This window comes from Haematobia irritans, chromosome 3 (assembly GCF_050003625.1).
Source record: "Haematobia irritans isolate KBUSLIRL chromosome 3, ASM5000362v1, whole genome shotgun sequence".
NCBI lineage: Eukaryota > Metazoa > Arthropoda > Insecta > Diptera > Muscidae > Haematobia > Haematobia irritans.
Genome location: NC_134399.1, coordinates 103,369,414 through 103,393,099, shown reverse-complemented (window position 1 = coordinate 103,393,099; position 23,686 = coordinate 103,369,414). Strand labels below are relative to the sequence as shown.

Genomic DNA, 23,686 nt, shown 5'->3' with positions numbered 1-23,686 from the left:
TAAAAAAAAACCAGTAAGGAAAGTCTAAAGTCGGGCGGGGCCGACTATATTATACCCTGCACCACTTTGTAGATCTAAATTTTCGATACCATATCACATCCGTCAAATGTGTTGGGGCTATATATAAAGGTTTGTCCCAAATACATACATTTAAATATCACTCGATCTGGACAGAATTTGATAGACTTCTACAAAATCTATAGGCTCAAAATTTAAGTCGGCTAATGCACTAGGGTGGAACACAATGTTAGTAAAAAAATATGGGAAACATTTAAATCTGGAGCAATTTTAAGAAAACTTCGCAAAAGTTTATTTATGATTTATCGCTCGATATATATGCATTAGAAGTTTAGGAAAATTAGAGTCATTTTTACAACTTTTCGACTAAGCAGTGGCGATTTTACAAGGAAAATGTTGGTATTTTGACCATTTTTGTCGAAATCAGAAAAACATATATATGGGAGCTATATCTAAATCTGAACCGATTTCAACCAAATTTGGCACGCATAGCTACAATGTTAATTCTACTCCCTGTGTAAAATTTCAACTAAATCGGAGTTAAAAATTGGCCTCTACGGTCATATGAGTGTAAATCGGGCGAAAGCTATATATGGGAGATATATCTAAATCTGAACCGATTTCAACCAAATTTGGCACGCATAGCTACAATGCTAATTATACTCCCTTTGCAAAATTTCAACTAAATCGGAGTTAAAAATTGGCCTCTACGGTCATATGAGTGTAAATCGGGCGAAAGCTATATATGGGAGCTATATCTAAATCTGAACCGATTTCAACCAAATTTGGCACGCATAGCTACAATGCTAATTCTACTCCCTGTGCAAAATCTCAACTAAATCGGAGCAAAAACTTGGCCTCTGTGGGCAAATGAGTGTAAATCGGCCGAAAGCTATATATGGGAGCTATATCTAAATCTGAACCGATTTGGCTGATATTTTTCAAGTTTTTCGAGACTCATAAAATATTCGGATGTACGGAATTTGAGGAAGATCGGTTGATATACACGCCAATTATGACCAGATCGGTGAAAAATATATATGGCAGCTATATCTAAATCTGAACCGATTTTTTTCCAAAATCAATAGGGATCGTCTTTGAGCCGAAACACGACCCTATACCAAATTTTAGGACAATCGGACTAAAACTGCGAGCTGTACTTTGCACACAAAAATACATCAACAGACAGACAGACTGACGGACAGACAGACAGACAGACGGACATCGCTAAATCGACTCAGAATTTAATTCTAAGACGATCGGTATACTAAACGATGGGTCTCAGACTTTTCCTTCTTGGCGTTACATACAAATGCACAAACTTATTATACCCTGTACCACAGTAGTGGTGAAGGGTATAAAAAAACGGTGGAAAATATACACAAATTACAAAGAGATATTCATAAAAATAACGAAAGGGCATTATACTCTTTTTAGAGTTGGGACCGTAAAATGAAAAAAGGAGGAAATAGTGAAAAAATAAAAAGTAAAATGTATAAGAACAAAGTTTAGTTCCTCTTTATTAATAAGTAGTCCAAGAGGAGTTGACGGACACCTTCAAATATAAAAGCGGGCATTAAGTTCGAGTTTTGCAGCTAAAACATTTGAAAAAGTTTATTTTCTTTAGAATGAATTATTAAAGAAAAGTAAAAGGCAAAACAGGGTCAAAGGGTCATTTTAGAGCGATAATGCCAACTTAATACCGGCCTTAAAGTTAAAAATAAATTAAGTACAAAACATGATAAGTTTTAAATGAATTTAAAATGGTGTTAATTGCTATTAAAAAACTGTTCACGCCTAAATAAATTTATGTGTATATTATAAAATTATTTATGTATGTTTATACTCGACTCGTTCTTCTCTTGTTAGAGTTTTTGAATTCCTTCCAAGGTTAGGTTAGGTTATGTGGCAGCCCGATGTATCAGGCTCACTTAGACTATTCAGTCCATTGTGATACCACAGTGGTGAACTTCTCTCTTATCACTGAGTGCTGCCCGATTCCATGTTAAGCTCAATGACAAGGGACCTCCTTTTTATAGCCGAGTCCGAACGGCGTTCCACATTCCAGTGAAACCACTTAGAGAAGCTTTGAAACCCTCAGAAATGTCACCAGCATTACTGAGGTGGGATAATCCACCGCTGAAAAACTTTTTGGTGTTCGGTCGTAGCAGGAATCGAACCCACGACCTTGTGTATGCAAGGCGGGCATGCTAACAATGGTTATTCCTTCCAAAATTTCAAACTTTTATACCAAAAACAGTTTTTTATTACAAAATTGTTATTTTTGCAATAAAAAATAATATTTTATCCAAAAGGTCAGTCCATTTTGTTTATATCAATCACTGTTTCTGACTTAAATTTGTAATAACCCACATTTCGAAGTTTCATTATAAAAATTTAATATAGTGTAAATAGTAATGTGTAAATTAAAAAAAACAATTGGTGTTTGGTCGGAGCAGGGATTGAACCCACGACCCTTTGCATGTACGGCAGACATGCTAACCACTGCTCCACGTTGCCAACACATGTGTGTTTCTGTTAAATAATGTTATGTTTGCATGGGCTCGTGGGCGCTGCAAACTATGCTATATAAATGTAACTTATAACGATAATTGTCTACTGGTGACTATAACAGCTACGTAGCTCAGTGGTAGTGTGTTGGCTTACAAAATGTATGGTCCTCGGTTCGATTCTCCGTCCAGGCGAAAGGTAAAATTTAAAAAATTATAAAATTGAATAATTTCTTCAACATTATTTGTATTACAGAAAAAGGTGCCAAGAACTAAAAAATTTCGTGGAAGTGAAAATTATGTTAGGGAATGAGCACAATCTTCTTTGGGGAAAATTCTTCTAAGCATATTATATTTTTGGGCTCAAAATGCTTCCAAACATATAATATGTTCACATTAAACAAACATATTAATGTTTCGGCAGTATCCAATAATATATATGCTTCCTGCAAACTATGTTTGGAACATATGTTAGAGAGGCGATTTTTTTTGAGGGTGTATACCCCCATCCTATGATGGAGGGTATAAAAATAATGGGAAAGCAATGTACTATTTGGTATTATATTGATGATAATTTGCAAATTCTGGAAATAGTTAAAAATATAAATGGAAAATACATATTTTTATTATTTTCGGATATTTTTCATATTTTTAAATCCAAAAGAAAGAACTTTTTTACCATTACATAATTCAGCTCATTAGTTTATATATCAGATATACTGCTCTCTACTTGGGTTCAAACTGAAAAAGGCAGGTAAAACAAAAATGCAATTTAATGCCAATGCCACTTCGCAACTTCAAGGTGAATCTTCCAACAAACCCATACCGCTTTTGGTTTTAAGAAAACTAGGAGTGAAAAAAATTTATAATTTTAAAAGATCAATACGGTACCCACTTTTTTATTGCAAACATATTCTTATATATTTGATAAAATGGTGGAGTTGATGGGATTGATTGGTCAATTTCACGAAATAAAATTGGTCACTAAAAGAAATGAAAAAAATATATATTCCATTGAAGCCGTTTAATGTAAACAGGCTTCAATGGAAAACGGTATTCACATTTCATAATTTCTTACCTTCAATAAACGTAGATTGTTTTCATTTTTACAATACCACAAAACACAAACACAGGTAATTTCAAAGGCGTTCTCTCATATATTTTTTTCAAACCTTTACCACGTGGCCATTTGTTGTTGCACACTTTATTTATTTCAACCCTTTGCTATGATTTGTTGTTGCGTTCAAAATATTTATGTACACATTTTCAATGCAGCAGACAGAATGTCGCCAATCATGTTTTTCAATTTACGCGAAAAACAAAAACCCAACCGTTCGTTACAAGTTACTTCTACAGACTGATCTCTCCATCATACAATGTTGAATAAATACCCATTCTCTTGTTCTCTTTTCGCTCTTTCCATTGCTCAAAATTATTCAATTTCAATCACAAAAGTGATTGGATCAATCACATGTGTAATTGGAAACGGAAAAAATTTCAATCACGTTTGTAATTGAAAATTATTTCCGAATTGATTAACAAATTGATTGAATCAATTAATATTTTAATTGGAAACGTAACAAATATCAATCATTTTTTTAATTGGGTTTTATTCGGATTTGATTAAATAATTAATTGAATCAATTAACATATTAATTGAATCCGTTTCCAAATTCAATTAAGTGTTTAATTGAAAAAATTTTGGTCATAATTTTTTGTGTGTAGAAAAAAATTTTGGTAGATTATTTTTGGCTCTAGTGGCAACCATGATTATGGACCGATATGGACCAATTTTTGTGTGATTGGACCAATTTTGGTATGGTTGTTAGCGACCATATACTAACACCACGTTCCTAATTTGAACCGGATCGGATGAATTTTGCTCCTCCAAGAGGCTCCGGAGGTCAAATCTGGAGAACGCTTTATATGGGGGCTATATATAATTATGGACCGATATGGACCAATTCTGGCACGGTTGTTAAAGATCATATACTAACACCATGTTCCAAATTACAACCGCTTCTCTTGGAGACTTCGCAAGCCAAATCTGGGGATCGTTTTATATGGGGGCTATATATAATTATGGACCGATGTGGACCAATTTTTGCATGGTTGTTAGAGACCATATACCAATATCATGTACCAAATTTCAGGCGGATCGGATGAAATTTGCTTCTCTTTGAGGCTCCGCAACCCAAATCTGGGGATCGGTTTATATGGGCGCTTTATATAATTATGGACCGATGTGGACCAATTTTTGCATGGTTGTTAGAGACCATATACTAATACCATGTACCAAATTTCAGCCGGATCGGATGCAATTTGCTTCTCTTTGAGGCTTTGCAAGCCAAATCTGGAGATCGGTTTATATGGGGGCTATATATAATTATGGACCGATGTGGACCACTTTTTGCATGGTTGTTAGAGACCATATACCAACACCATATACCAAATTTCAGCCGGATCGGATGAAATATGCTTCTGTTATAGGCTCTACAAGCCAAATCTGGGGATCGGTTTATATGGGGGCTATATATAATTAAGGACCGATATGGACCAATTTTTGCATGGTTGTTAGAGACCATATACCAACATCGTGTACCAAATTTCAGCCGGATCGGATGAAATTTGCTTCTCTTAGAGCAATCGCAAGCCAAATTTGGGGGTCCGTTTATATGGGGGCTATACGTAAAAGTGGACCGATATGGACCACTTTTCGCATGGTTGTTAGAGACCATATACCAACACCATGTACCAAACTTCAGCCTGATCGGATGAAATTTGCTTCTTTTAGAGCAATCTCAAGCCAAATTTGGGGGTCCGTTAATATGGGGGCTATACGTAAAAGTGGACCGATATGGACCAATTTTTGCATGGTTGTTAGAGACCATATACCAACACCATATACCAAATTTCAGCCGGATCGGATGAAATATGCTTCTGTTAGAGGCTCTACAAGCCAAATCTGAGGGTCCCTTTATATGGGGGCTATACGTAAAAGTGGACCGATATGGCCCATTTTCAATACCATCCGACCTACATCGATAACAACTACTTGTGCCAAGTTTCAAGTCGATAGCTTGTTTCGTTCGGAAGTTAGCGTGATTTCAACAGACGGACGGACGGACGGACGGACGGACGGACGGACGGACGGACATGCTTAGATCGACTCAGAATTTCACCACGACCCAGAATATATATACTTTATGGGGTCTTAGAGCAATATTTCGATGTGTTACAAACGGAATGACAAAGTTAATACACTGTTAGAAAAATATGTTTTTCATATGTTTCGATATAAACAAAATGTGTTTCGGGCACAATTTTTAAACACAATATATTTAAGTGCAAACATGTAATGTTCCCAAACTAACATTAAATGTTTGGAACACATATGTTAATATGTTAGAATATATTATGTTTGGGGCATACATGTCTCATAAAAATTATATGTGTGAATGTAAACATATATAATTTTACAAATTTCGAGTAAACATATATATGTTGTGATATTTTATTCAGAGAGCGACAAATAGAGATAGAAACCGGGAGGGTTGACGATAGATATCAAATTAACACAGCGAGAAAATCAAAAGAGAGCAATTTCTGTGAAACCGCTTATATGTTGTTTCGGAAACTGCTTTATGATAAGGCCAAAAATTTTATATGCTTAAGTCTAAATATTATTTAATTTGAATATTAGAATGAGTATTCGGAATAAAGAGAATAGAGATTCAGAATAGACATTTGAAAAAAAACCATGTGTTTTCGTCTTGAAAGCAGCATTTTACGTATGTGTGGACATGTGTTTTGTTTATCATTTTGGCGTTATGGGTACACTATTTTTCTTGGTTCGTTAAAAGAAACCGGAACGTACGAGGAGTAAGTCAAAATATTCAGGCAAAGAAAATTAAAAAAAAACCAGTAAGGAAAGTCTAAAGTCGGGCGGGGCCGACTATATTATACCCTGCACCACTTTGTAGATCTAAATTTTCGATACCATATCACATCCGTCAAATGTGTTGGGGCTATATATAAAGGTTTGTCCCAAATACATACATTTAAATATCACTCGATCTGGACAGAATTTGATAGACTTCTACAAAATCTATAGGCTCAAAATTTAAGTCGGCTAATGCACTAGGGTGGAACACAATGTTAGTAAAAAAATATGGGAAACATTTAAATCTGGAGCAATTTTAAGAAAACTTCGCAAAAGTTTATTTATGATTTATCGCTCGATATATATGCATTAGAAGTTTAGGAAAATTAGAGTCATTTTTACAACTTTTCGACTAAGCAGTGGCGATTTTACAAGGAAAATGTTGGTATTTTGACCATTTTTGTCGAAATCAGAAAAACATATATATGGGAGCTATATCTAAATCTGAACCGATTTCAACCAAATTTGGCACGCATAGCTACAATGTTAATTCTACTCCCTGTGTAAAATTTCAACTAAATCGGAGTTAAAAATTGGCCTCTACGGTCATATGAGTGTAAATCGGGCGAAAGCTATATATGGGAGATATATCTAAATCTGAACCGATTTCAACCAAATTTGGCACGCATAGCTACAATGCTAATTATACTCCCTTTGCAAAATTTCAACTAAATCGGAGTTAAAAATTGGCCTCTACGGTCATATGAGTGTAAATCGGGCGAAAGCTATATATGGGAGCTATATCTAAATCTGAACCGATTTCAACCAAATTTGGCACGCATAGCTACAATGCTAATTCTACTCCCTGTGCAAAATCTCAACTAAATCGGAGCAAAAACTTGGCCTCTGTGGGCAAATGAGTGTAAATCGGCCGAAAGCTATATATGGGAGCTATATCTAAATCTGAACCGATTTGGCTGATATTTTTCAAGTTTTTCGAGACTCATAAAATATTCGGATGTACGGAATTTGAGGAAGATCGGTTGATATACACGCCAATTATGACCAGATCGGTGAAAAATATATATGGCAGCTATATCTAAATCTGAACCGATTTTTTTCCAAAATCAATAGGGATCGTCTTTGAGCCGAAACACGACCCTATACCAAATTTTAGGACAATCGGACTAAAACTGCGAGCTGTACTTTGCACACAAAAATACATCAACAGACAGACAGACTGACGGACAGACAGACAGACAGACGGACATCGCTAAATCGACTCAGAATTTAATTCTAAGACGATCGGTATACTAAACGATGGGTCTCAGACTTTTCCTTCTTGGCGTTACATACAAATGCACAAACTTATTATACCCTGTACCACAGTAGTGGTGAAGGGTATAAAAAAACGGTGGAAAATATACACAAATTACAAAGAGATATTCATAAAAATAACGAAAGGGCATTATACTCTTTTTAGAGTTGGGACCGTAAAATGAAAAAAGGAGGAAATAGTGAAAAAATAAAAAGTAAAATGTATAAGAACAAAGTTTAGTTCCTCTTTATTAATAAGTAGTCCAAGAGGAGTTGACGGACACCTTCAAATATAAAAGCGGGCATTAAGTTCGAGTTTTGCAGCTAAAACATTTGAAAAAGTTTATTTTCTTTAGAATGAATTATTAAAGAAAAGTAAAAGGCAAAACAGGGTCAAAGGGTCATTTTAGAGCGATAATGCCAACTTAATACCGGCCTTAAAGTTAAAAATAAATTAAGTACAAAACATGATAAGTTTTAAATGAATTTAAAATGGTGTTAATTGCTATTAAAAAACTGTTCACGCCTAAATAAATTTATGTGTATATTATAAAATTATTTATGTATGTTTATACTCGACTCGTTCTTCTCTTGTTAGAGTTTTTGAATTCCTTCCAAGGTTAGGTTAGGTTATGTGGCAGCCCGATGTATCAGGCTCACTTAGACTATTCAGTCCATTGTGATACCACAGTGGTGAACTTCTCTCTTATCACTGAGTGCTGCCCGATTCCATGTTAAGCTCAATGACAAGGGACCTCCTTTTTATAGCCGAGTCCGAACGGCGTTCCACATTCCAGTGAAACCACTTAGAGAAGCTTTGAAACCCTCAGAAATGTCACCAGCATTACTGAGGTGGGATAATCCACCGCTGAAAAACTTTTTGGTGTTCGGTCGTAGCAGGAATCGAACCCACGACCTTGTGTATGCAAGGCGGGCATGCTAACAATGGTTATTCCTTCCAAAATTTCAAACTTTTATACCAAAAACAGTTTTTTATTACAAAATTGTTATTTTTGCAATAAAAAATAATATTTTATCCAAAAGGTCAGTCCATTTTGTTTATATCAATCACTGTTTCTGACTTAAATTTGTAATAACCCACATTTCGAAGTTTCATTATAAAAATTTAATATAGTGTAAATAGTAATGTGTAAATTAAAAAAAACAATTGGTGTTTGGTCGGAGCAGGGATTGAACCCACGACCCTTTGCATGTACGGCAGACATGCTAACCACTGCTCCACGTTGCCAACACATGTGTGTTTCTGTTAAATAATGTTATGTTTGCATGGGCTCGTGGGCGCTGCAAACTATGCTATATAAATGTAACTTATAACGATAATTGTCTACTGGTGACTATAACAGCTACGTAGCTCAGTGGTAGTGTGTTGGCTTACAAAATGTATGGTCCTCGGTTCGATTCTCCGTCCAGGCGAAAGGTAAAATTTAAAAAATTATAAAATTGAATAATTTCTTCAACATTATTTGTATTACAGAAAAAGGTGCCAAGAACTAAAAAATTTCGTGGAAGTGAAAATTATGTTAGGGAATGAGCACAATCTTCTTTGGGGAAAATTCTTCTAAGCATATTATATTTTTGGGCTCAAAATGCTTCCAAACATATAATATGTTCACATTAAACAAACATATTAATGTTTCGGCAGTATCCAATAATATATATGCTTCCTGCAAACTATGTTTGGAACATATGTTAGAGAGGCGATTTTTTTTGAGGGTGTATACCCCCATCCTATGATGGAGGGTATAAAAATAATGGGAAAGCAATGTACTATTTGGTATTATATTGATGATAATTTGCAAATTCTGGAAATAGTTAAAAATATAAATGGAAAATACATATTTTTATTATTTTCGGATATTTTTCATATTTTTAAATCCAAAAGAAAGAACTTTTTTACCATTACATAATTCAGCTCATTAGTTTATATATCAGATATACTGCTCTCTACTTGGGTTCAAACTGAAAAAGGCAGGTAAAACAAAAATGCAATTTAATGCCAATGCCACTTCGCAACTTCAAGGTGAATCTTCCAACAAACCCATACCGCTTTTGGTTTTAAGAAAACTAGGAGTGAAAAAAATTTATAATTTTAAAAGATCAATACGGTACCCACTTTTTTATTGCAAACATATTCTTATATATTTGATAAAATGGTGGAGTTGATGGGATTGATTGGTCAATTTCACGAAATAAAATTGGTCACTAAAAGAAATGAAAAAAATATATATTCCATTGAAGCCGTTTAATGTAAACAGGCTTCAATGGAAAACGGTATTCACATTTCATAATTTCTTACCTTCAATAAACGTAGATTGTTTTCATTTTTACAATACCACAAAACACAAACACAGGTAATTTCAAAGGCGTTCTCTCATATATTTTTTTCAAACCTTTACCACGTGGCCATTTGTTGTTGCACACTTTATTTATTTCAACCCTTTGCTATGATTTGTTGTTGCGTTCAAAATATTTATGTACACATTTTCAATGCAGCAGACAGAATGTCGCCAATCATGTTTTTCAATTTACGCGAAAAACAAAAACCCAACCGTTCGTTACAAGTTACTTCTACAGACTGATCTCTCCATCATACAATGTTGAATAAATACCCATTCTCTTGTTCTCTTTTCGCTCTTTCCATTGCTCAAAATTATTCAATTTCAATCACAAAAGTGATTGGATCAATCACATGTGTAATTGGAAACGGAAAAAATTTCAATCACGTTTGTAATTGAAAATTATTTCCGAATTGATTAACAAATTGATTGAATCAATTAATATTTTAATTGGAAACGTAACAAATATCAATCATTTTTTTAATTGGGTTTTATTCGGATTTGATTAAATAATTAATTGAATCAATTAACATATTAATTGAATCCGTTTCCAAATTCAATTAAGTGTTTAATTGAAAAAATTTTGGTCATAATTTTTTGTGTGCAAGAACAAAGGTTAAAAGTGTAGCAGGGACATAATAAAACCAATACTGAAGAACATGAAACAAACAAGACGAAAAGAGAAATATAAATGTAATAAAAATAAAAAAGAAAACAATTGCAAAATTCTTGACAAAACAATAAGAATAGCCTGCAAACAAAAAAAAAACAAATACAACTTAAGAAGCACTTGGAGAAGGTTGAACCGAGAAATGAACAAATTACTCCAAGTATTGTCTAAAGGGAAACAAAAGTCAAGAACATTGAAGGTTAACACAACTAAGTGCTCAGTCCAAAATGAGCAAAACAAAAAAGAAAAACTGCAAGTTTAACTGCTTTTTAAGATGTTTTAGAGCGAAGCGAAAACAGAGGAAACTACAACGATGTTGAAGTATGACCAATCAAAAATCCATTACAATTGTTTCGCTCTGCTGAAACTAAACAAAAACAGGATAAATGTGTGTTCTTACGTACATACGTATTCCCCCATCTAGATCCTTTTCCCTTGTCAATACTTTCTACCTCGCTCATACCACTGAATAAGCAGTGAAGAGATACTTTTCCGTAAAGGAAATCAAAGCACAGCAAAACATCCTGTGAACATCGTTATAAAAGCATCCGTCCTAGAGAGTATAGGGAAACAACAGCATAGAAACTAATGCTACAAATAAACATAGCAAAATGCTCAAGCGAATAAACTTTTGCAATGTCCGTACAAAGGAAACTGCAAAATGCACAATAATTGAATCAGTTTTCAAACATGAAGTATATTATTTCTTCCATCTTATTTTTTGCCATCCTTCATGGGATGGGGGTGATGTATAATTAGTTTATGATTCCATTTGTTACACCACAGCAAAAAATAGTTATAGCAATGCAGAATCGAGCAGAACTTCTTGATAAGAGAGAAATTCGCCTGTGGTACAACAATTGACTTAATATTATAGTTACCATATATGATGATTTATCGTCATTGATGGTTTGACAATTAAAGTACCTGAATTGTGTTTTTTGCCTGTAAAATGAAAATCCAATATGCAGTCATACAAGACCCAAACACCCCATTCTCTTATAAAGCCATATTTGTGGAACAACTTCCATTTTTTTAGTGTACACTCAAAAATCTTCTAAGATAGATTTAAATAATAAAAAGTTATTTTGTTTTTAAACTTACCTTTGCAAGCTTTCTCATGCATTTCCTTATCGTCAATTACTAACTCTTGAAATTTGTGTTGCAAATTTGATGCGGCCTCTTGAATTGTATTGGCTTCATCGTCGGCTTCATTTAATGCTTTTAAATAGACATCCATATCACCTTGCGAAATTCTGAAATAGGAAGCTTCGATTAGTTATTGCTCTCTAATAAATTGTGAATATTGAAATCTAATAAATATTCATATCAGTAAAATGAATTTATAAAATATACTCACCTAATACGTTTATTTTCCAAATAGCGGACGAATTGTACTTCACTGGGAGTTAAAAACAGGACTGCACGGCCATTGCGCCCAGCACGAGCCGTACGACCAACACGATGTACAAAATCAGCAGTTTTCTGAGGCGGTGAATACTGAACAACCAAATCGATTTCGGGAACATCAATGCCACGACCTACTACATCCTACAAAGGTAAATTGTTAAATTAATATCGCAAAGAAATACAGTCACTGTTCAAGTAAAGTTTAGAACACTTTAAATTTATTATTAAACGCGTAAAGAAAAGAAATTTTCATTTCCGACCTCATTTCATATTTCTGGACATAAAATATGTGTTCGAATCCAATATGCAGTCATACGCTTTGTAGCACACAGAAAAAAATTAAAATAAAAATTAACAAGTATATACGGCCGTAAGTTCGGCCAGGCCGAATCTTATGTACCCTCCACCATGGATTGCATAGAAACTTCTTCGAAAGACTGTCATCCACAATCGAATTACTTGGGTTGTGGTATCTTAAAACTTCTTAACATCGTTTTCTAAATTGTGAGTTAGTCCATACGTGGTAGAGAGCCAGAATTGAAATATGGGAGTCGCTTATATGGGGGCTATATACAATTATGAAGTTGATATGGACCAATTTTTGTGTGATTGGGGATCGATTTATCTGAGGGCTATACGAGTATATAACTATAGACCGATATGGTCTATAGTTACATACCAAATTTCAACTGACTCGGCTGAAATTTGCTCCTCCAAGAGGCTCCAAAACCAAATCTCGGGATAGGTTTATATGGGGGCTTTATATGATTATAGACTGATATGGACCACTTTTGGCATGGCTGTTAAATATCATATACTACCACCACGTACCAAATTTCAACCAGATCGGATGAATTTTGCTTCTCCAAAAGGCACTGAAATGGGCACTGAAATGAAAAGGCAATGAACCAATTACTGCATGGTTGTTGGATACCATATACTGACATCACGTACCAAATTTCAACCGAATCGGATGAATTTTGATAGAAATAAAATTTTGACAAAATTTTCTATAGAAATAAAATTTTGACAAAAATTTGTATAAGAATAAAATTGTGACAAAATTTTCTATAGAAATAAAATGTTGAAATATTTTCTATAGAACTAACATTTTGACAAAACTTCCTATAGAAATAATAGTTTGAAAAAAACTTTTATAGAAATAAAATTTTGAAAAATATTTTCTATAGAAATAACATTTTGACAAAATTTTCTATAGAAATAACATTTTGACAAAATTTTCTATAGAAATAAAAATTTGTCAACATTTTCTATAGAAATAAAATTTTGACAAAATTTGCTATAGAAATAAAGTTTTGACAAAATTTTCTATAGAAATAAAATTTTGACAAAATTTTCTATAGAAATAACATGTTGACAAAATTTCCTATAGAAATATTAGTTTGAAAAAATTTTCCATAGAAATAAAAATTTGAAAAAAATTTTCTATAGAAATAAAATTTTGACAAAATTTTCTATAGAAATAAATTTTTCTATAGAAATTTTGACAAAATTTTCTATAGAAATAAAATTTTGTCAACATTTTCTATAGAAATAAAATTTTGACAAAATTTTCTATAGAAATAAAATTTTGACTAAATTTTCTATAGAAATAAAATTTTTACTAAATTTTCTATAGAAATAAAATTTTGACAAAATTTTCTATAGAAATAAAACTTTATCAAAAAAAGAAATAAAATTTTTACAAAATTTTCGATAGAAATAAAATTTTGACAAAATTTTCGATAGAAATAAAATTTTGACAAAATTTTCGATAGAAATAAAATTTTGACAAAATTTTCGATAGAAATAAAATTTTGACAAAATTTTCGATAGAAATAAAATTCTGACAAAATTTTCGATAGAAATAAAATTTTGACAAAATTTTCGATAGAAATAAAATTTTGACAAAATTTTTGGATAAAAATATAATTTTGACAAAATTTTCGATAGAAATAAAATTTTGACAAAATTTTCGATAGAAATAAAATTTTGATAAAATTTTCTATAGAAATAAAATTTTTACTAAATTTTCTATAGAAATAAAATTTTGACAAAATTTTCGATAGAAATAAAATTTTGATAAAATTTTCTATAGAAATAAAATTTTGACAAAATTTTTTATAGAAATAACATGTTGACAAAATTTCCTATAGAAATATTAGTTTGAAAAAATTTTCCATAGAAATAAAAATTTGAAAAAAATTTTCTATAGAAATAAAATTTTGACAAAATTTTCTATAGAAATAAAATTTTCTATAGAAATTTTGACAAAATTTTCTATAGAAATAAAATTTTGTCAACATTTTCTATAGAAATAAAATTTTGACAAAATTTTCTATAGAAATAAAATTTTGACTAAATTTTCTATAGAAATAAAATTTTTACTAAATTTTCTATAGAAATAAAATGTTGACAAAATTTTCTATAGAAATAAAACTTTATCAAAAAAAGAAATAAAATTTTGACAAAATTTTCGATAGAAATAAAATTTTGACAAAATTTTCGACAGAAATAAAATTTTGTCAAAATTTTTGGATAAAAATATAATTTTGACAAAATTTTCGATAGAAATAAAATTTTGACAAAATTTTCGATAGAAATAAAATTTTGATAAAATTTTCTATAGAAATAAAATTTTTACTAAATTTTCTAAGAAATAAAATTTTGACAACATTTTCTATAGAAATAAAATTTTGACAAAATTTTCTATAGAAATACAATTTTGACAAAAATTTGCGTAAGAATAAAATTGTGACAAAATTTTCTATAGAAATAAAATTTTGATAAAATTTTCTATAGAAATAAAATTTTGACAAAATTTTCTATAGAAATAAAACTTTTAACAAAAATTTGTGTAAGAATAAAATTGTGACAAAATTTTCTTTAGAAATAATATTTTGACAAAATTTTCGATAGAAATAAATTTTTTACTAGATTTTCTATAGAAATAAAATTTTGACAAAATTTTCTATAAAAATAAAAGTTTTAACAAACATTTGTGTAAGAATAAAATTGTGACAAAATTTCCTATAGAAATAATATTTTCAAAAAAATTTTCTATAGAAATAACATTTTGACAAAATTTCCTGTAGAAATAATATTTTGAAAAAATTTTCCATAGAAACAAAATTTTGACAAAATTTTCTATATAAATAACATTTTGCCAACATTTTGTATAGGAATAAAATTTTGACAAAATTTTCTTTAGAAATAAAAATGTTGACAAAATTTTCCATAGAAATATTTTTTTTTTATTATTATTGGTTTGTTCTTCAATCATATTTGTTATTGTGATCTCAGCTGAAAACCATTGCGTTGACTAAACTACAAAATGTTCTACAGAAATAACATTTTGACAAAATTGTCTATAGAAATAACATTTTGACAAGTTTCTAAAGGAATAAAACTTTAACAAATATTTGTGTAAGAATAAAATTGTGACAAAAATTTCCATAGAAATACAAAATTTGGCAAAATTTTCGCCAAGTTTTTTTTTTTTTGAAATTGATTCTTATTGACTTTTGATAATAACCAAAATCGACTAAACGGAGTCGAACAACGTAATAGAAATGTTGACTTCAAATTGAACAGGGTATGTAATGTAGATCCTAATGTTAATTGTGACAAGTCATGAAAGAATTCTCAACAATCGCAAATGGCGAAAGTTTTCATTAGTTTTGTTTTTAAAACTTAGGAAGTCGGCTTTTGAAATTTAGAGAAAATAAAAATATCGTCATTTTAATTCTGAATGCAATCTTTAACATAGATCGGTCTACAAGTTAACATATAGAATCCGTAATTTTGCAACAATTTATACGTGAGTAGACGATCGATGGGGTTTAATCCCTGGACTTTTTGAAGATTCAAGAATATCTTTAGGATAATAAATTTTGGTTTATATCGGATAATAAAGCCCAATTAATGGGTGGTAGCGGTTAGCGTTATTATTAACAATTGCAATAGAAGTTATCCCAATTCAATCCACAATCAAATAGAATTGATAAGTTCATTTGGTGACTCTATAAAAAGATACTAATTAGATTCCATAAATACATACCGTTGCCAAGAGTACCCCTGATTTACATTCTCGAAATCCTTTAAAGACACCTTGTCTTTCTGTCTGAGACATAGAACCATGTAATCTAAACAAAGAAATTTTGATAAAAAAAAGCCTAAACCATAACTTTTATACATACCGGAAAAACCTGAGACCTTTCAACAATGGTTCTTCATCATCATCTGATTCCTCTTTGGCCACTTCATCATCATCCTCATCAAGAACTTTCTGAGTCAGTTGCTCATTCAATAGATCATGGTGAAAATTAACCATTTCCATGGTACTCATAAAGATCAATGCTTTAAATTTTTCCTTCCCTCGATATTCATGGGCCAATAGACCGGAAAGAGTAACTAAACGCAATTTTGGTGTTACCACCACATAGGTGAGTTTTAGATTTTCCGGTATCGTCAGAATACCAGTAGAATCTTCACCATCCAATATTTCTGCAGTGGCAGCTTCAATGCTTTCCTTGTTATAGCCATCTACTGTGGTAATAGCCTTTTCAGGATCTTCATCACTGTTATCGATAAATACAGGTTCGTTTAATGTCAGACCGGCTAATTTTTGTACAGCTGCTGTTAAAGTTGCCGACAAGAGTAATCTTTGCAAAGGTTCAAGAGGTTCTTCTTTGGCACTATCGGTACGTTGCTTATCAATACCCTCAACAATTTGTTTGACATCCCTTTCATAGCCCATTTCCAAAAGACGATCAGCTTCATCAAGAATTAAAAATTTGGCTTTGTTCATTTTTAAAGATTCAGTATGCAATAGATGATCCACTAAGCGACCTGGTGTCCCGACTAAAATATTGATGCCTTTGCGTAATCTGGCTTTTTCAGCTTTACGCCTTTCACCGCCCATTAAAACGCCTGGAACAAGCCATGTAAAAGGTTTTACTAGCTTTAGAAATAGTTCGTATGTCTGTATGGCCAATTCACGAGTGGGGACAATCACTACCGCCATAATTCCACATTCTCGGGTAAGTTTTGGTCGTATTGCTTGAAGTTTCTCCACAACGGGCAGAGCATAGGCCAACGTTTTGCCAGATCCAGTTTGAGAACGTACTAAAAGATCTTTGCCTAAATGAAAAGTAAATTGATGTTTAGTAAACACAAATAAAAAACTATATTTCAATCACAAAAATTACAGATTCAATCTTTTTTTAATTGATTAATTGTCTTCAGTCACAAAAATGATAGTATCAGTCATCCATTTTGCTTAAAATCCACCACAATTTTCAATTAAAACTGTAATTGACTTTTGTCACGAAATTAATTAATTGTTTTAATTGGTTCAATACTATTCAAAACTTTTCAATTTCAATTACAAAGTTGATTAGATCAATTAAATGTTTTATTGGGAAGGAAATTTGAAAATTGTTTCCGAAATGATTAACAATTTAATTGAATCATTTACTTTCTTAATTGAAAATGTAACAAATATCAATATTTTTTAGTTGTTTTTTGTTCGGATTTCATTAAATAAATTATTGAATTAATTAAATTGTTATCAATTTAGTATTTAATTGATAATTATTTCTTTGATAATTTTTGTATGTCTAGTTCCTCACCTTCCATTGCCTTGGGTACCGTTTTCTTTTGTACCGTCGTTAATTGTGTTATGCCCAAGACATCTGCTAAATTTTTTACTGTGTGTGCATGCAAATCCAAAGAGTCCACTTTAATATCATCGAAAATTTTCTCTGTAATAGGGCGTACCAAACGTTGTCCCAGTTCGACTTTCTCTGGTTGATCTTTGAATAGACCAATTTTCCGAACACTCGAATCTCCGGGACGTTTAACACGAAACGCATTAGCTTTACGCGCTTGAGGATCTACATGACCCAATTCAGGTTCTTCCACTGGTTTGTCAGTACCATTTTCTGCTCTCTGTCTTTGTGCCTCTTCCCTTTCTCTTTGGACAAATAGATCAGCTGCTCGGGGTTTTTGATTGGGATTCTGGGAATATTTCCTTATGCCCGATTTGATTTCTTTTTCGGTTAGAACACGTTTTTTCAACATTCCATCGCCTTGGCGCTCGGCTCGCTTAAGTTGAAGACGTTCTTGTCGTGTGAGTTTAGATTTTGCTTGCTGATGGGGTTTAGATGGAACGCTGGTGGTACAGATATTCAACATTAAATCACCGGTTAATTCTTTTGGCTTTGATACTTTAGCATATGATTCCAGGTCCGAGTCATCATTGTCTTCCCTCGGTGGTGCTGCAACATAGTTCTTTTTCGGTGGTGTAAGTGGTGATTTTTCCAATGAGGCTTTGCGCTTTAATGCCACTGCGGGTTTGCTTTGTTCAAGAACATTGGAATCTGCTTTACGGCGTATGGCAATCGATTTGGGTGTCAATGCCTGTTGCTTGGTCTCATTTGTAGAATTTGTTGTAGGTCGCTTTCGTGCCACTATTGCTTTGACCTTTTGTGTTCCTCCTCCAAATTCAAATTTGAATCCATCATTGTTGGATGACTTTTTTGATTTTTTTATGTTTACAGGCAAAATATCCTGCAATTGAATTTGTATTTAGTCTCAAACATTATAATGGCTAGCAGTTTTTATCCATACCTCTGGTTTTGAACGCATTGGCTGCTTTGCCGTGGTTATATTTAATTCTATAGTCATTGTGTAGTATTTCCTATGTGTTTTCTATAATTTTATATATTTGGTTTTATTACAAAAAGGTTTTTAATCAATTTTAAGAAACTATATTCTCAATAAAAACGTGCTGTTGTTGTTTTTGTCTTCAATTTCCATGTGTTATTGGTTGTTTTGTTTTGGTACGACGAATAATACAGAGGCCATGGTTTAATTTAACGCCGTTGAAAAACACAAATGTGGCTTAAAAGCGCTCCAGTCGCACAACTTATACCCCCCAACACGTCTTTGTATGTAAATATAACCATAGCGATAAGGCCGGTACTATGTTCATTCTTGCGAAAAATTTTTATGGAAACCATTATTTCGCACATAGAAAGCGGCGTTTTTTTAGGTAGCTTGGAGCGCTATTTTACAGGGAGCGATATTGAATTAAGTTGGTGGTTGTTGCTTGTTTTTACAAAATAACATTTTATTTTTCCTTGGGCAATTGATGTGCTATTCCTTTGATCCTTTGTATAGTTTCGGAACAAAAATATGGTCCGTGTTTGATTTATAAACACGCACAAATAGTTTTTAATAAATAAATTATTTCTTAATTCACATTGCAAATGGCGCCGTGCTATAAACGTCAGTTTTTCAACACGAAAAAACAAAGTATCACAAATGGAAAAAATTTCCCAAATTTTTCGCATTTTTTGGTTTTGTATGGAGTTTCAACGCGAAAACCGAACAGAGTACCGGCCTATAGACGGTAGGCGAACATTTATTTACGTGTATTTCTTATGGGAAGCCCAAAATCCGTGACGGCTAGCGGCGTGTCGCTAAATTAAAACTTATTCTAACTCCTTGGCGAAAACTGGTATAATGTTGCCATCGCTTATCAATTTTTTTAACTCACCACTAGGAATTGCTGTTGCCTGGACACGTGTAGATTATTTTTTCTTGAAATAATTCAACAACTAACAAGCCATTGTATGTTTTTATTCAACTTCATTGTTTAATATTGTCAAAGCATGCTGTATTGACAACAAAAACGCTAGGAAACGTGAAAAAGGGAATTATTCGCCGTCAAGCTTATTGTATTTGCCGTTGCGGCCAAAATGTTTCGCCTACCGCCTATCGCTATGGTTATATTTACACACTTATGCGCTTTACAGACTATCAGTTATTCCGGACGGAATGTCGGTGTTTGTAAGGAATCTTGCAGTGTGTCGGATCGATGCGACTTGTCGGCGATGACTAAATAATCGGTAAATGTGTTATCGATCCCATAAACATGCAGCAGTATCGATTATGACTTCGGACTTAACTTATATTGTGCACATCATATGGGATATGTTCGACACGAGCACTGTCGTCCGGAATAACTAATAGTCTGTAAAGCGTATTACTAAAGACAATCATCGGCCCTTGGGTGTCGATGATCTTCGTCCGGCCAGACGTATTCGTGATGCGGTAAGGGGGACAATGGAAAGCTTTTGAGTTAGGATTATTTTGAACTATTTGAAATAACCCTACAGCGAAGCGTTACTAACTACAAGTGCTGTTAAATATTAAATTAATCCAAACATGGACAAACCGAAGATTTGGAGGTGGCCCCAGAATTGCAGCCTCTTTTGCACACAGTGATGATTACGAGATCTTTGAAGCGGGTAATGCGATTTACAGACTATCAGTTATTCCGGACGGAATGTCGGTGTTTGTAAAGAATCTTACAATTTATCGGATCGATACTTGTCGGCGATGACTAAATAATCGGTAAATATGTTGTTGATCCCATAAACATGCAGCAGTATCGATTATGCCTTCGGACTTAACTTATAATGTGCACAACATATGGGATATGTTCGACACGAGCACTGTCGTCCGGAATAACTGATAATCTGTAAAGCGCATAATGAGGATGATGGTAAGTAACAAATTTCACGTTTTAACCCTTATATTATGTTGGGGTCATTTGATGACCAATATGGTATTTTTCATCAGCGTATTTCTTACTGCTGGAATATAAATAAAAGTTCTTACTAGTCAGTGCGTGAATTGTTGATATGTACTAAATTCTTGCTGAGTAGTAAGAACTTTTAATTATACTCCAACAGTAAGAAATACGCTGATCAAAAATACCATATGGGTCATCTAATGACCCCAAACATAATATAAGGGTTAAAAGATTCCGAGCGCGGCTTTATGAAGGAATTGAAAATTGTCGATGGACATATATAGTCTATGGGCATATATGGAATGATTTTTCATAATGCTATGGTCACACTGGGTCACAAATAAATATTTGACAGAAATCGAAAAAGAATCCGTCGCCACAGCCAAACCAGCAAACATTTGTAGGTCGGTAGGATTACTTTCCAAAAACCATATCCAGATTTTTGGAAAATGGTTCGGGAAAAATGTCTGACACCCATTTTGGTCAAGTATTTGCCTAGTGTGACCACAACTTAAACCAATAGTTTTTAGAAAGTGAATTTTTAACTCGAAACTGAACATAGTACCCACCAAAAAAAAAAGCGTCGCCAAAAAAGTGGTGAAAATGTTCTTTTTGGAACCGGAAGTAGTGCAAATTTGGCACAGAAGCGACGAACAGATGAAAACTTTACGAATATTTTTCAAAAGAATTCTGAATATATGTGGCCTATGTTTTTAAACAAAGTCCATAGATTCCTCCTCCTTTTGAAAAGCCTGGAAGGGTACCATAAAAAAGCCTTATGCAAAACCATAAAGGAGAGACTTGTAAAAAAAAAAAAACAAATTGTTTAAACATAAACAAGCAATGGATTTCATTTTTACAAGATTGTATGCAAACAAATGCTAGTGTTTATATTAATTTATGCTTTTAATTTAGATAGTTTATTTAGACGTTTGGAAACACTTTGGAAAATTTAATTGTAGAAATATTACATCTACAACACAATAACCAGCATCAGTGCAAAGTGAAACCTCTCAAAAGTGAAAACCCACGGTCACCTACATTTTGTCCACATTTGGAAGGTGTCCAGTTATGAGAGGTTATTTGTAAAGGTGGGTATTAACTCAAACTTAATACTCACCTTAATGGTTGATATAGTAAACGTCCCCAGACAATCGTAGACATTTGGGAGGTATACAAAATGTCAAGCGGATCGAATTAAAAAGAAAAACTCAAATGTGGTGATCGGTTTATACGGGTTTTATGTATTTGGTTTAATGTGCCCGTTTGCAATAATAGACATATTACAATTAAAAAAGTGAACTTACCAAGAGGAAGAATGCAGGTTAATTTTAGAAAATTTTTAACAAAACTGTATTAAAACGCTGGTTGTGGTCACACTAGACAAATATTTGACCAAAAAAATTCTGTAATATCTACAAATTGTAAAAGGAGAGAATTTAACCCATTAACGCCCAAAATGAAACTGCCGGACAAAAATTGATTTTATGGGTTTTTTATTAATTCAGTAACGACTAAATAAAAAGATTTAAATAAAAAAATTGACATTTTTAAATAAAGGGGTGTCCTCAAGTGGGGACTAGGTATGGAAATTTTCAAAATTCGCCATAACCTGGTGGTACGATTTTAATTCATAATATCAATGGAAAATTAGACCGTCCAGAGTTTAAATTGATATTTTAAATTCTGTATTTATAATAACAATTTTAAATTCTGAAATATTAGATTCAAGCAATTTGAGTTTTCTATATCGAAACGAGTTCTTTCGTTCAAAAGCAACTGAGATATGGTCATAAATTCAGCAGTATTGAACATTACCAATAAACACAAGCATTGGAGAAATGCTTATATTCAATACGCTTTCAAAGAATTACCTTGAAATTCAATTTGAGAAATTGTTGAGAAAATCGCGTTCTCAACAAAAAACAGACATTACCCTCAACAGTAGAATTCAACACGTTAGCAACAATTTCTCAATATATTAGCAACAAATTTTCAAACTAATTTCATTTTAATGTTTCAAACCTATTGGAAATTTTCTTGAAGGCAAGCAATTTGCAAGGCCATTTGAATTAATGTTGAATATGGGATTCACTATCAATTTGATATGGTGTTACATGTGAAAAATACTCATCCTTGTGTTTGTTGGGTTTCAATCGAACAATAAAGCTCGTTCGACATAAAGAAAATTGCCGTATATATATGTTGTAATAATAATTCTATTACGGCAAGTAATAATGATAATAAGAAGTCATTTCAAGTTATACACGTAAACAAGACTATTTTTTTATTCATTTTTATTTACCGTAAAGCCAATAAACCAATATTAAACATAGATAATCACTAGAAAAGCATTTAATATGTAGTAATACCGAAATTTCCATTGAAACGCTATAAAGTCGTTGCATTCAATGAAGCCAAGTCCAAGTAATTTTATATTACAAAGACGTATATAACAAGATGTCGCACTTACATATTTGGCAATATCCAATAGATGTCGTCGTTGCATATTGGTCCAATCTTTCACTCATTGGAAAAGTTCATTTCTGATCTTGCACTCAATGGCAGTGTTGCCGTTTTAGGAATTTCTTTACAAAATTGGGCAAACATATTTGTAAAGCGAGATAGCAATTTTATGAAATTTTGTAAAATTGATTTCTGCAAATGACAAAACAAAATTATTAGCACAAACTGCTAACCAATAAGCTAAATGAATATTAAGAATTGTCAAGGAATGCAAAATTTACTACAAAGTATAACTTTCTCTTACATATTGGAGTTTTAATAAACTGCGGTATGATAATGATTTAGTAAGATAAAATTTGCTTTGAAAGGCAAAGGCTGGCTATGTAGGAAATCATTTATAATTCTGCATTCTTTTATCTGTCATTATTATTATCATGTACTGCTTACGTA

The 23,686-nt window shown here is 32.4% G+C and overlaps 1 protein-coding gene across 1 annotated transcript in view; it reads right to left on the bottom strand.

The window, feature by feature from the left end:
- LOC142229042 (putative ATP-dependent RNA helicase CG8611) overlaps window positions 1-19,001 on the bottom strand; it is a 63,918-nt gene extending 44,917 nt beyond the window's left edge. Inside the window, exons 1-6 of the mRNA XM_075299580.1 lie at window positions 18,799-19,001; window positions 17,799-18,738; window positions 16,365-17,307; window positions 16,226-16,310; window positions 12,116-12,306; window positions 11,860-12,011 (exon numbers count right to left, since the gene is read on the bottom strand). Of these exons, the coding sequence (XP_075155695.1) occupies window positions 11,860-12,011; window positions 12,116-12,306; window positions 16,226-16,310; window positions 16,365-17,307; window positions 17,799-18,738; window positions 18,799-18,855 (2,368 nt within the window). The 5' untranslated portion in view covers window positions 18,856-19,001. The remainder of the gene's footprint in view (window positions 1-11,859; window positions 12,012-12,115; window positions 12,307-16,225; window positions 16,311-16,364; window positions 17,308-17,798; window positions 18,739-18,798) is intronic.
- Window positions 19,002-23,686: the final 4,685 nt, after the last annotated feature.